Consider the following 15085-nt stretch of genomic DNA (forward strand, 5'->3'; position numbering starts at 1 on the left):
GAGGTAAGGTGCCCCACTATATTCTGTAACTTTGTGATTTTGTGATCCTGAATTGAGCATCTCATAGCACGCTGATCACATTTCCTGGTGAATATACGCAATGATAATCAGGCAGTGTACCAAAGTGGAAATATCGTGGGCTTTGAATTCAGACAGATGACACTCTTTATCTGCACTTTGCCATTTACCCCTTGTGTAATTTTAAGCAAGTTATTTAACTTCTCTGTGCCTTAGTTTTCTCATTTCTAAAATGGAGATAATGATTTCTACCTTAGTGGGTGATTTGAAGGTTGAAGTTTAAATGAGGTCATATATAGAGTACCTGGTACATGACAAGCACTAGATAAATGGTGCCTCTGTTCGTTTGTCTTGACAGTCTGGAATGATGAGCCAAGTCTATGAAGGGAAAGTTTGATTGGAATAAATATAATCTTGAACTTGGTACTAAATACACAAAAATACAAGGTGCAGGACATGGAAGATGTGGCTTCTCAATAACACGTGGAAAAGACCTAGGGAGCCTCAGCTGACTGCCTGCTCAGTCTTAGTCAGCAGTATTATTTGGCATCCAGAAAAGGTTTTAAGGATAGCATCCAGATCCAGGAAAGGGACAGGTCTTCTCCACTCTGCTCTGGTCAGATTCTCCCTGAATTCTCTATTTCATTTTTTGGGCATGAGAATTTAAGAGAATCATAGATTAACCAGGGTCTGTCCAAAGAAACACCACCAGAGTGGTAAGAAGTTGTGAGCCATGCCATATGACAAGAGAAGGTGAATTGAGAAGATTTAGCTGGGGTATATATTAGAAGGTGGAGGTGGGGGAGGGAAGATTGGAGTGATAAAATAAGTATCCATTTCTAAACAGTTATCGTGTTAGACTTGTGCTTTGTGACCCTAGGGGGTAAAACAATGACCAGGGATGGCAGTTGTCTGGAGGAGATTTCAGTTTAATAAGCCTTTCTTTCAAAGGATTAAAGCTATATAAAAATTAAACTGTCTTCCTTGGTTTTTGGTGATCAAGCAAAGGCCAGATAAGTATATTGCTGGGATGCCATAGAAAAAATTCATTGTCACTTCTCATCGGAGATTGGACGAGAACAGATGATCTTCAAGATGCCTCCAACCTTGATAGTTTTGTGATTTCATACACAAGCAAAGTATGGGTTATTTTATTTTTTATTGAGGTTATAATAGTTTATAATATTGTGAAATTTCAGTTGTGCGTTATTTGTCCGTCACCATATATATGTGCCCCTTTACCCCTTATGCCCACCCCCTAACCCCTCTTCCCTCTGGTAACCACTAATCTGTTCTCTTGTCCTTGTGTTTGTTTATCTTCCACATACAAGTAAAATCAGTGTTTGTCTTTATCTGGCTTATTTCACTTAACGTAATACCCTCAAGATCCATGTGTGTTGTTGCAAATGGTACAATTTTGTCTTTTTTATGACTGAGTAGTATTCCATTGTATATATATATATACCATGTCTTCTTTACCCATTCATCAGTTGTTGGGCACTTGGGTTGTTTCCACATCTTGGCTGTTGTGACTAGTGCTGCAGTGAACATAGGGGTGCATAAGTCTCTTTGAATTGTTGATTTCAACTTCTTTGGATAAATACCCAGTAGAGGGATAGCTGGATCATACGACATTTCTATTTATAATTTTTTGAGAAATCTGCATAAAATATGGATTATTTTTAATGGAGTATATAAAGACAGTGATGATCAAACCGAGTCTTTGCCTCTGTGGAGCTTACATTTTAATTGGAGAAGCAATACACATTTCAGAAGTTTTAGAGAGTATTAGGATGAAGTCACAATAAGAGAATTCATAGGGCTGATTATGATTGATTGCTAAGTGAATGTTATAATTGAATGCTTTTCAACCTTTTATGTCTTATAAAGCACCAGTCACTGAAGAACCTGAGTGCCATGATCCCAGGGGGAGAAAAGCATGTTTATATATTTGTAGGTTATTATACTGATCATTTATAATAAATGTTAAGAGCTTAAAATTTTTAATAATTGCCAAAGCTTATTAAATAAACTTCCTTGTGGGCAGAAGATATGAAGTTTCAGGTGGTACATTGAGATTTCAAGGTTGGAACTAAAGTGACTGAAGATTGCAATAGGATATGGTTTTCTTTATAAAGTTTTTGCAGTTTTATTCCACAGCAGATATTATGTCCACCAGGGCTAGGACAAGAGCAAAACCAGGGTTTGGTAAAATTGAATCATCTGCTTAGAGACAAACGCATTTATTCATGATCAAACTGGTTCAGCATGTGTGGGATCAGGGAGTATATGGGAAATCTCTGTACCTTCCACTCAATTTTGCTATGACCTTAAAACTGCTCTAAAAATAAAATCTGTTAAAAAATGGTTCACATCTTTATGTATTTTAAATCAGTGGGGTCAAATTTAGTAGTTTAATTTATGAAACTCTGAACTCATGGCAATTTCCAGGTAAAGTGACCACGAGTAAATCAGAAAAACGATACTTACTACACATTCAGTTAGTCAGAACTCTTTATACCTTCAGCTGGATACTGTATGTGGTTTGTCAGTGGAGTTAGAAAGGGGAGGGGAATGTGAGGGTTATACCGGTAACATCAACACTTCGTTCGCCTGGACCCTAGAAAAGTAAAGCCCAAAGACCAAAAATTTTGCAGTGATCATCCCTCAGCAACCAACCTGTGTGGCAGATATAACTCTACATTGGGACAGACACCTCCTGCTAAAATAGCTTGATGATGCTTGATGACTCTGTAGCCATGAATGTCCTCCAACTCGCTCGCCAGAGTTGGATGTCCACTTGCTTGCCAGAGCAACTTCTGACTATCCTTTGGTTTCTGCTTTTGAGGTGCCTATTGGGAATGTCTGTACTTCTTATTGTATTGTAAATATTTATTAAATAATATTACATATCTGAAAATCTTTTTATGTTATTCTCAAATACCAACTAGCAGTTTGAAAATCCTGTGTGTCTCTTTCCTCATCAATAAAATGTAGGGGGTAGATTAACTCATCTCTGAAGAGTTCCTTACTTCTAAAGTTTTATAGCTTTCAAAATTGATTCAGCCCTAAACAAAGTATTGAAATTATTTTGCCTGGATGTAGTTGTAAGTATTTAATGACATGGTACAATGTTCATTCTACATTGTCAAAATTAAAAAATAGAAAAGGTTTAAAAATAGATGTGTATAGTTTGATCCTGTGTGTGTATACTCTATAAATATTTGTGCATGTGTGTGTAAATAAGTATACACACATATTTATAAATTAGAAATGGTACTGTGTTGATTATTGATTGGTTATTATTGATTATTTCTGAGTAGTAAGATTACAGATGATTTTGTTTTCCTCTTCTTTCTCTGCCTGAATTTCTATTTACCAGTTGAGTTAATTTTATATTAGGAAATAGCATATAAATGTGAAAAAACAAAATGTCTTTATTTTATAAATTGTTTTAATTCAGCACTCTATGAAACCTAACACACTGAAGGAAGATCCAACAAGGGACCTGAAACAGCTTCTCCAAGAGTTGAGAAGTGTGATCAACGAGGAGCCAGCTGTGCCTCTGAGCAAGACCGAGGAAGATGGGAGAACACCATCTCTGGGGGTCTCATATGTGGCTGTGTAAGACTGAGTGTACTTCAGAATGGGAAAGCGTCTCCCATCAGTGGTTTGCCATTAAGTTGTCTGCATGTTACTCTCTGGGAGGTTGAGGTTTAAATTACTTTGAAGAGTGTCTGATGTTATCAAGCAAAACAGTGTGAAAGTGGAGGAGTTAAACAAAAGCAAAACAACTTGACATCAAGAGAAAATAATACAGTTATTTTATGCAGAAATTAGGGCAAAACATTACCCAAAGTTACATACATATAGTAATTTATAATTTCACATCCATAATCATGTTTATCATAACAATTATTTGAGATAATCCAGGGCAGGATTTACTTATCCCATTTTACAAATGAGAAAAACACAAGTTTCAAAAGATTAGCTTGGCTACAGCCAACACAGTTTGATGTTAGAGCTGAAACTAGAACCCTGAGAACTGCTACTCAACTCTCCAAGTGTAAGCTGATAAGAAAGGCCTTGGTTCTCTAGGTGTTCATGCCACTGACTTATACCACATTAATAAAAGGCAGATCCAAAAAGGACTCAGCCAGTTTGCCAGAGCTTCCCTGTACATGCCTACAGAAATCAGTGAGAGTCTCTCATTCTTTTCAAATAATTTAAAATTTTATTGTGTTATTATTAGATTAACTTAAAGCATTTTAATATGTTTTATTTTTAGTATTATAAGGCTAATTGTATATTAGTTGTTAGTATTATAACCACCCATTGTTGTAATATTCATTTTCTGGTTATATGGCAAATATCTAAAAATAATAATTTCTGAAATAGTACTTACATATAAACAATCTCCAGTTTCTTAAGATGCTCAATTAGTATACATTAGCCCAAGGTAGCAAAATAATATCTGGATTTATCTAATTTTTATTAATAATATTATTAATAGTAATTGTAAAATATTAGTAACTGCCCAGTTACCTGGAATAACATTGTCACCTCTGAATCACATCAGAGACATTTCATTGGCCACTCCATCAAAAAATACATATATGTGCAGAGCACTTTCATTTTTGTCATACTTCTGTAATATGCCTTCTAAGCCAGGGCAGTATTATTAAGTATTATCACTTGACGGATGAGTATATTTAGGCACAGATTAAGTTGCCGCATCCTATGCAGCAAAGAGGCAAAGCCAGAAGTAAAGTTAGAGCCCCTGGCTCCCAGCACTAATCCTTCTACAAGATCACCATGACTTCCCTGATGAGATTTTCATCACTTCTGCCACTAATGATGGGCCTGAACTATTATTGGACTGTACTGAACAAGAAGATATTTGGTCCTTGCCTTTAGAGGGCTTATGTTAAGTTGCTGTCATCCTACAAGTGACCTTGTCATCAAAGCCAAACTCAGCCTAAAGCTTTTAAGAGTTCATAGAACGAGAGCATTTCTGAGTTGATGAACTCCAGGGGTAGCCCTTTACAAAATTTGCTTGGAAGCCTAAAATCTACTGTTGTGCCATAAAGAAGAGTTAAATACATATGAATACTTGATTATCCTAAAAATACATGGAGTCTGGAAATCGTTCTTTGTGTAATTAACTGAGACTTATGTTTATCTACACAGAGATGATAGAGTAAGAGATTCCGTTACTGAATCAAGCCTGAGATTAGAGATGTGCCATAGGTAAGAAGAATCTGAGATTCTGATTCTGATTAATTGTCCAAGAATTTTATATGTGACCAGGTATTTGGGAAGTCTGTTTAGACAGACTGAAGGGGCATTTTGGGTTCACTGAGGGAAAGCTGTTACATTGTTCAACTGAAACTGAAGAGGATCTCAATGAAATTTACTAAAGTAGTTTACTTTCTAGAAATCAATTTAATAGGCATTTTTTTGGTACTTATTTTAAGTTTTGCTGCTGTTTACCTGTATGATGATATTTGTATGGTATGCCATACCAAAAAATGGAAGACTTTTTCTACATTTACACATATTTACAGTGGATTACGTAACTTTTGAGAGAAAGGTGATCTGGAAAGAAATTATAACCACCTGCATGTAGGATTATGAGAAACTCCCTGAAAACAATCCTATTTTCATCAATAGTTGAATAGCTGGATTTTTAAATGAAACCATAAAAAGAGCAAAGAAATGAAATCCATAACCCCTAAACAAAGACAACTTCTGAGAACTGACTTCGACCAAAAAAGAAAAAAGGCTAGCATTAATTTGTTATTCATTAAGAGGCAGAGGCCACTGTTGCACATCTTCAGTGGCTCCTTGCTACCTGCTGCATTTAAGTACATGGTCTCTCAGTCTGACACTGAAGACTCTCCCTGACTTGTCACCAGCCTGCTTTACTCCTATATTATGTTCTAGTCAAAACAGACTACTCCTGATTTCCAAAAGGAGTTCGTTTGGTTTTTCCTCCAAGCTCTTTTCCATTCTGTTTCCTCTACCTGGAAGAGCCTGTGCCCCATCTCACTCTTTTGAATCTGTGTTTGTCTAGAAGCAATTTTCAGAGGAACAATTTTGTTTTATCATCAAGTTTAAATAACGTTGCATAGTCTTTAATTTCTCCCATCCTTCTACCAACAGAAGCAACTCATTAAGGGACTCCACTGAAGGCAGCAAATCAAGTGAAACACTTAGCAGGTAAGAAATTATCTTACTTATGTCCGACTTTCCAAATGTCCCCTTCTCCACTGTTCATTCATTAATTCAGATCATTAACTTCCCAACATCTGCCAGGCTCTGTGCTTGGCCCTTAGAATCTAACAGTGAGCAAGACAGACATGGGCCCTGTCCTCAAGTTGGTTACAGTCATTAGGCCTGTATATTGACTGACTGCCTGGAAAGAAACTTCCTTTTATCTTTTCTATTTTCACTAGTTACAAAAAATGGAGATATCAGAGTCCTTTTATATCATAAGAATATGAAAATGAATTCTACTGTTTAAATTCCAGTTAGGCAGAAGCTTATTTGTTGCTATATCTTTAGCACCAAGCATATTGCCTGCCACGTAGTAGCCATTCAGTAAATAATTTGTTTAGTGAATGAATTAAGACAGTATTATAAATATTTTCTTCCTATCCCTGCTACTTGATCAATAAACAGTGAACTTGAATCTTTCTAAATATATCTTTCTCTTAGCCTCAAAGAAATGAGTTTTGATTTTCTTCTTACCTGGGTGTGTGACTGTTAATATCTTCAGCTTTCTACTGCATATTTTTATTTTTACTATTTCTGGGTGTTTTAGATCTCATTTGGTCTATCTAATCTAATCCGTGAATGTAGGCATTATTATTCCCATATATACGTTAGAAATGAAGACTCAGATTGCTTAAGCAACTTGCCAAGGTCACATAGCTTGTCAACAGTGGAGTCAGATTTAAGCTCAGATCTGGCTGGCTCCTGAGCTCAGGCCTGTGACTACTCCTGTGTTCTGCCTCTGGGTCCCTGGACTGAGCTACCTGAGAAAGAGCCCAGTCCCAGGCATGGGGCACAGAGGGGCTGCTTCCTTGAGAGAAGGAAGGCTCTGTGGTGGTTTTTCCATCACTAGAAAAATCCGCTTCCTTCAGCAGTGATGTGTTTGTGAAGAAGAGAGAATGGTGAGGAAAAGATGGGACCTAGCCCCTTCCTGTGTTCAAATGAGAAGAAGAGATTTTTAAATATTTAATGGAAGCTCTGAAAAGTATGAAACATAATAGAAAATTAAAAATGCATCTGAATGCTCTGTACTATGGCAAATTGGCCATTTTTAAACTAATGCTTAAGTGAATGAGAAAAAATACCACCATTGCTGTTTTACTACATTTCGCTGTAACTGCAGCATCTTTAACCATCTTACAGTAATGTTTCCTAATCTAGAAACTTCTACAGCCATGTAAGCTAAATCAATATAGTCCATACCAAGAACAAAATAAAAAAGAAAAGAAATTAAGTAACTCTGGTATGTGAATTTATGCTTGAATTATTCTAAGAGCCACATCTCTCAGAAGTTTTGTCAAGAATTTCCTTTTCTTTTTCTGTTATGTTATAACTTAATGAGAAACATTCTGAAGGTTTTCAATAAAGACTTCAAAATATCTAACTACCTTTTACACATCTCCAAATGGATGTTACAGGAGATGAAACAGGATGACCTGAAGATCATAATGACCAAAACTAAACAAAGATGGTCTTTCCACAGAGTCATTCCACTCCATCTCGTTCTTCTGTTTCTGTAAATGGCACCCCCACTTTCCTAGGGCATCTGTGTTTAAATCTTAACATTATCTTTGATTCTTCTTTCTCCCTGGTCTTGTTTCTCTAGTCACCAAATGTTATTAATTCTGACTCTATAATAGTTCTCAAATCCGTTTTCTTCTTTGCACATCCCCTTGGACTACCCATATTAATTCTTGTGGCTGCTATAACAAAATTAGTGGCTTAAATCAACACAAATTTATCTTTCTTACAGTTCTGGAGGCCTGGAGTCCTAAGTCAGTTTCACTGGGCTAAAGTCAAGATATTAGTAGGGCCACACTCTTTCCAGAAACTCTTGGAATTAATCCATTTCCTTACCTTTTTCCAGCTTCTAGAACTTTATTCCTTGCACTCTGTTTTGTGGGCTCCTTCCTCCATTTTCACAGTCCATAACACCTTCAAATTTCTCTCTGCTGAGATTGTCACATCAGTCTTCTTTCTTCTGTGTGAGATCTCCTCCTGCCTCCCTCTTATAAAAACACTTGTGATGGTATTTAGGGCCCATTCAGATAATCCATGATAATCTTCCTATCTCAAAATCCTTGATTTAATCACATCTATAAAGTCTCCATTGCCATGTAAGGTAACATTCATAGGTTCTTGGAATTCCCACGTGGATATAGTTGGTGGCCATTATTCAGCCTGTCACACTGCTTTAGGCCTTTATACCTTTCTTACAAACCATTATAGTGGCCTCCACAGCGGTTAGTGTAGATGTCTTTAAATCTCCTATCTCTGGCATGGTCTAGTCACTTCTGTGCATCAATTTCAAATTGATCTGGCTTAAGTACACCTCAGCCTATGTCTGTTCCCCGAAACCTTCAAAAGCTCCCCGTTACCTACTACAGCAAGGTCGAACTCTTTGCCCTGATAATTAAGACTATCCACAGTACAGCCATGACCTTCCTTTCCAGGGCTTTTCCTCCTAATACAGTTATTCTCAAACTTTTGTCTCAGGACCTCTTTGCACTCACAAATATCATAGAGGATTCCAAAGAGCTTTTGTTTATATGGGTCATTTCTACTGCTATTTTAAGTATCGGAAAATAAATTTTAATTTTAAGCATTTTTAGAATTTAAAACAGTTTGATGCTTATTCATTTAAAAATAATGTTACATTACATGTTATCATACTAACACTTTATTATGAAAAATAACTTTTTTAAAATAAAAATATCATTGAGAAAGTATTGTTTTACAATTTAATGCATGGCTTAATACAAGATAGCTGGCTTCTCATATATGCGTCTCCATTTAATCTGTTGTGATATCAGATATCATAGAGTCTCTGGGAAATTCCACTGTACTTGTGAGAAACTGAGAGTTAAAAAGCAAATAATATCTTAGTATTGTAATAAAAATAGTGATGACCTCACAAGCCCACTGGAAAGGAACCTCCTTAAGAACTACTGCCATAATATTCTCGTACTGGTACCCAACCCACAAAGAAGTATGTGGTTTATTTCAACTTACTGATTTAAATAAGTCTGATCATTTTGTAAAGTGATACTACAATTGCTAGGAGAGGTTTCCTTTTTTTTGTCTTTGGTTTTTTCATTTTTAAATATGTCATTAAGATTGTATCTTTTAGAATCTGTGACAGAAATATTTGGGTTTTATAGCTGTTATTATACAAAAATGAATTTCTAACCAAGATTATATATTATTCCTTTTTCATTCTGCAAAATGTTCATGGGCACAGAATGGATAAAGATGGTGCAACTTTGGATCTTTCTCATAGGGTATTTCAGGACGTCTGCAGTTTAGGGTTATGACTATCATCTTCGTTTATATTTTAAGCCATCACTTGCTTGCTTGTGTCCATAAATCTTAGTGCCATGTTTGTGAAACAGAATGTTTGCATGACCATTCTTATGCTTCCAGAGAGCCAGTCACACTGCACACAGGAGACCTGGAAGACCCATCTAGTTGCTTCACATTCACATCTACAGGTGAGTTTCCAATGAAACCATAGAAATGGGGCCTGCTTAAAACCCTGCAGTGGCTCCCCATTTCCTTGAAAGTAAAAGCCAAAGTCATCACAGTAGCCCAGAAGTCCTCATTATCTCCCTGGTCTCATTTTCTACTACTTGCCCTTCATTCACTCTGCTTTATCCACCCTTGGGTTGTTCCTTGAGCATGCCAGGCAGCCTCTATACTAGGGCTTTTACACTCACTGTTCCCTCCACCTTGCTAGCCCCTTGCTCCTTCACAGCCTTTGCTCAGGTGTCACTTTCCCCAGTGACACTTACTCTCACCACCTTATGTAAAAGTTGTAACCCTCTCACACTCCCACTTATCTTTTCTTTTTTAAATTACACTTAGCATCTTTCAATATACTGTGTGACTGACTTATTTTTGTTGTTCATTGTGTGTCACCTCCTGCTGAATGGATGAAAAGAAAAGGGGAAGAATTGAGACAGATGGTTCTCCACATAATTTCCAAAGACTGATAGACAGAATGCTCTCTATAAAACAAGGAGGTCAAGAAGGAGATTGAAAGAGAACAGAATCTGTTGAGCAGCAAAATGACATAACTCAGACCAGAAATGGAAGAGGAAAATAAAAACATTACAGGGAAAAACCTTACAAAAACAAAAAATAGTATAGGCATGACTGAAATCATAATCAGGGACATGGTGGGCTCCCCCCCACCCCGCCCAAGAAAATTACACAAAAAGAATTGTTTATTGTAGAGAATGTGTTAAATAATTGTAGAGAATATGTTAGATTTGGAAGGCAAAGGCAAACCAACAGACGCATAATTGGTCTTGCTATGGAGGAGAACAGAATAAATGGGAAAGAATGAAACTGAAAATGATGGCTCTTCAACACAAGTTTAGCTATAATCTGGATGGTAATAATGTAAATAGGGAAAATTGAGGTGTGCGGTAAAGGAAATAGGAGAAAAATAAGTTTCTAAATTTTCTTGTCTTTTGTAGAGGAGTGTCAGTTGTATTTCTAAAATTAAAACATAATATTCTTGGGGCCAGCCCAGTGGCACAGCAGTTGAGTTCGCATGTTCTACTTCGGTGGCCCGGGGTTTGCCAGTTTGGATCCCAGTTGTGGACCTATGCACCACTTGGCAAGCCATGCTGTGGTAGGCGTCCCACATATAAAGTAGAGGAAGATGGGCATGGATGTTAGCTCAGGGCCAGTCTTCCTCAGCAAAAAGAAGAGGATTGGTGGCAGATGTTAGCTCAGGGCTAATCTTCCTCAAAAAAATAAATAAATAATTTTTTTTAAAAAACCATAGTATTCTTAAATAAAATAATACAAATCCTTAATTTTTAAATAATCTTTAACTTGTGAGAAATCTTTTAAGAACTAATATTTTTAAGAAAAGGGTATTTATTTGAAGTTAACTCCTTCAGATTTACTTCACTCACATGTTTTTACTGTGGTTTTAATGATTACTCAAGAGAATACATTTATCTTTGCTGAGTGCTTTTACCTTTTCTTATACATTGTGAGTACTTTAGAACATGGTAATTCCATTCACTATCCTTCTAGCTTACATACATTGTTGTCACATATTTTAATTATAAATGTAAATACCACAATGGATTGTTTGCATTGTTTGGTAGATATACCCACATAGTTACAATTTACCTTCTATCTGGTATCATTTTACTTATGCCTTTAATGTTTCCTTTAATGTAAGTCCTGCTGGTGACATATTCTCTCAGTTTCTGTTTTTCTGAAGTTATCTTTGTTTCATCCTCAGTTTTGAAGATTACTTTTGCCAAGTATAGAATCTTAGGTTGACATTTTTCCTTCACTTTGAAATTATTCCATTCTTTTCTGGCGTGCATTGTTTCTACTAAGAAGTCAGCTGTAGGTTTAACTCTTGCTCATTTAAATGTAATCTGTCTTTTTTGCCCTTCTGGTGGCTTTAGGATCATTTTTTATCTTTGGTTTGGTGTTTTTTATGTTTTGTTTTAGCAATTTTTATTGATAGGTCCAGGTATAATTTTCTTTATATAAGAAGAACCTGTTTTGGATTTACAGTAATTCTCCTTGAATCTGTGGTAGTCTTGCCTCCATTATCCAGACCTTGTGGGACTACATCTGTTATCTGTAGTTTTTTCTCTTGGTTTTTTGCCATGTCATTTTGCCTCCTCATATGCCTGATTTTTATTTTATGACAGACACATATAAAAAATTGTACAGATGGTTTGAGGCTTAGAATGAGGTTACCTTCCTCCAGAGAGCACTCATGCTTGCTTCTGGTAGACATCTAAGGGCACCAGCAATCCCAGAGCAAGTGAATCCAATAAGGAATTAAGAGGATCTGAAGCTAGACCTTAGGATCCCCAATGGCAGGTCTTGTTCCTTTTCATCCTTATTTCTAAGACATGGCCCTTTTCAGTTCCAACTCAGAGCCTTGGGTATTTACCAAAACATCCCCTCCCCCATCATTGGGAACATTTTCTCACAAAAGTTGGACTTTTTAAGAGGTGCAGTGTACTATTTTTAATTAATCCTGTCCTTTTAATTTTATTCTTGCAAAATTTTAGCAAGTCCATCTGTGAAAAATTCAGCTTCTCGTTCATTCCATTCTTCTCCTAAGAAGTCTCCAGTTCATTCACTCCTAACTAGTTCAGTTGAAGATTCAGTAGGTTCCACATCACAATATCGATCCAGCAAAGCTGTTCGTTCTTCTGATTCTGTTAAAGGTAAGAATGATGTGATATCACTGATGAGATTAATTGATTTCGTACTCTGGTGAATTCAAAGTTCCTTTCCATTATCAGAATTAATAAGATTTTACATGGTGTTCTTATACACAAGATCTAACTGATGCTATGTAATTAAAGTGGGTCTTATTTAAATAGAATAGCTATTGTATACACACACACACACACACCCCCCCTTAGTAGATATACATATTCTATATTAATATTTTCTTTCTTTCTTTCTTTGACATGAGTAGTGAACTTTTTTTCACTATTATAAGATTTTGGGTCTTCTTTTAAATGCTGTGAGTGACTTTTCTTTCTTATTTACATGCTCTAAAATCATGGCTCCCTTCAGTCTCTGCCTTTGTAAGTGTAAGTATCTATCATACAAACTTGTTGAAATGTTCTCATTTTTTAAATTTTAAGTTCATTTGTTATTGTATAAGACAGATGGGGAAAATGATTTGATTTAGAATAAGTGCCTGATAAACAAGTGGACGTTAAATACATATATGTTGAATTGAACTTGAAATGTTTTTCATCATATATGACAGTGACTCTAACGGCCCTGTGCTCTGACATCATTCTGTCTGATAAGGAATAAACTAGGCAAATGGTTACATCATTGTTAAGTCAATTCTTAGTCTTTTGAAATTCAATGCCTAACACATTTCTATATCCTAAAAAAATATGAAAATGAGAGTGACATCAGCATCATGGCAGGGTGAGCTCTTCCCTTAGACTCTCCCCCTAAGGTACAACAAAAAGGACGTTCATAAACCAACAGAGGATATTCACACAACACAAGAAACGTCTAAGAGACGCATTTAGCCATATGTCTGAAGGTGGAGGTACTGGACCCCAGAGGAAGTGGAAGGAGTGGTGGCAGGTGGAAGCTGCGACCAGATAGTATCACTATGCAGAGGCACAGTCCGTACCATCAAACAGCATGAAGAAGTATATCAACACTCCAGACTAGAAGGAAAATGACAAGCACCTAGAAATCCATCCTGAAGGCACAGAAATTTATAATCTAAATGACAGAGAATTCAAAATAGCTATCATAAAAAAAACCTCAATGAGTTACAAGAAAATACAGATAGTTCAATGAAATCAGAAACAGAATTAATGAATAGAGGGAATTCTTCACAAAGGAGATTGAAACTATAAAGAAAAACCAGTCAGAAATGTTGGAGATGAAAAACACAATGGATGATATAAAGAAAAATCTGGATTCCCTGAATAACTGAGCTGATATTAGGAAGAAGAGAATTAGCAGTCTGGAAGATAGAAATATAGAAATACTTCAGATGGAGGAGGAGAAAGAACCAAGACCAAAAAGAAATGAAAAAATTTTCCAAGAAACATGTGACTCAATTGGGAAATGCAACATAAGGATTATAAGTATTCCAGAGGGAGAAGAGAAGGAGAATGGAGCAGAAAGCTTTTTCAAATAAATAATAGCTAAGAACTTCCCAAACCTATGGAAGGAGCTGGAGATACAAGTGAAAGAAGCTAATATAACACCTAACTATCAATGTAAAAAGACCTTCTTCAAGGCATATAGTAGTAAAGCTGGCAAGAGTCAATGACAAAGAAAAAATATTAAGGGCAGCAAGGCAGAAGAAAATAACTTACAAAGGAACCCCTATCAGGCTTTCAACAGATTTCTCAGCAGAACCCTTATACGATAGGAGAGAGTGGGATGATTTATTCAAAGTTCTGAAAGACAAAAACTGTCAGCCAAGAATACTCTATCCAGCAAAAATATCCTTCAGATATGATGGAGAAATAAAGACGTTTCCCAGAGAAAGAAAAGCTAAGGGATTCATTGCCACAAGATCTCCCTACAAGAAATTCTCGAGAAGAATTTCTGAAAAAAAATGAAAGGAGTTACAAAGCCTTGAGCAAGGAGATAAAGAGGTAGACAAAATCAGAAAATTGCAGCTATGGGAACAGGTGAGCGAACACTGAATTATTACATTAAATATAAAGGGAAGGAAAACATCAACAATAAATATAATCTTGTCATTTTAACCACAAACAACATAAGATGCAATAAGTTGTTACAATAATAACTTAGAAGGGGAAGAGGGAAGGGATGGAATCAGCTTAGTCTAAATAAATAAGAGGCTATCAGAAAATGGAATGGCTATGAGATTTTTTATACAAACCTCATGGTAACCACTAAACAAATAATCAGAAGAGAGACACAAATGATAAATAAAGAGAAAACTGAGAAAACCATCATAGAGAACTAACTGAATTGGTAGTCCAAAATACATGGGATGAGAAACAAGGGAAATGCAGAAGAACTGGAAAATGAGTGATAAAATGGCAGCATTAAGCCCTAATATATCAGTAATCATTCTAAATTTATATGGATTGAATTCTCCAGTTAAAAGACAGAGTGGTGAGATGTATTAAAAAACAATTCCCAACAATATGGTGCCCCCAGGAAACATAGTTCTAAAGACAAACACAGTCTCTGATTGAAGGGATGGGAGAAAAATACTTGAAGCTAATGGCAAACAAAAGAAAGGAGGTGTTGATGTACTTATGTCAGACAA

General features: G+C 36.1%; 1 protein-coding gene across 50 annotated transcripts in view; it reads left to right on the plus strand.

Moving 5' to 3' along the window:
- CCDC158 (coiled-coil domain containing 158) overlaps positions 1-15085 on the plus strand; it is a 91653-nt gene that overhangs the window by 69480 nt on the left and 7088 nt on the right. For 31 of the 50 annotated variants that reach the window (XM_023637920.2, XM_070263652.1, XM_070263645.1 and 28 more), the window contains 5 exons: positions 3482-3642; positions 5209-5268; positions 6184-6240; positions 9718-9785; positions 12354-12512. In XM_023637920.2, coding sequence (XP_023493688.1) covers positions 3482-3642; positions 5209-5268; positions 6184-6240; positions 9718-9785; positions 12354-12512 — 505 coding nt within the window. Of the gene's footprint in view, positions 1-3481; positions 3643-5208; positions 5269-6183; positions 6241-9717; positions 9786-12353; positions 12513-12870; positions 12888-15085 lie in introns of all 50 variants that reach the window. The other 19 variants (XR_011437529.1, XR_011437532.1, XR_002806991.2 and 16 more) reach the window with 1 other exon arrangement.

This window comes from Equus caballus, chromosome 3 (assembly GCF_041296265.1).
Source record: "Equus caballus isolate H_3958 breed thoroughbred chromosome 3, TB-T2T, whole genome shotgun sequence".
In the NCBI taxonomy this organism is placed as follows: Eukaryota; Metazoa; Chordata; class Mammalia; order Perissodactyla; family Equidae; genus Equus; species Equus caballus.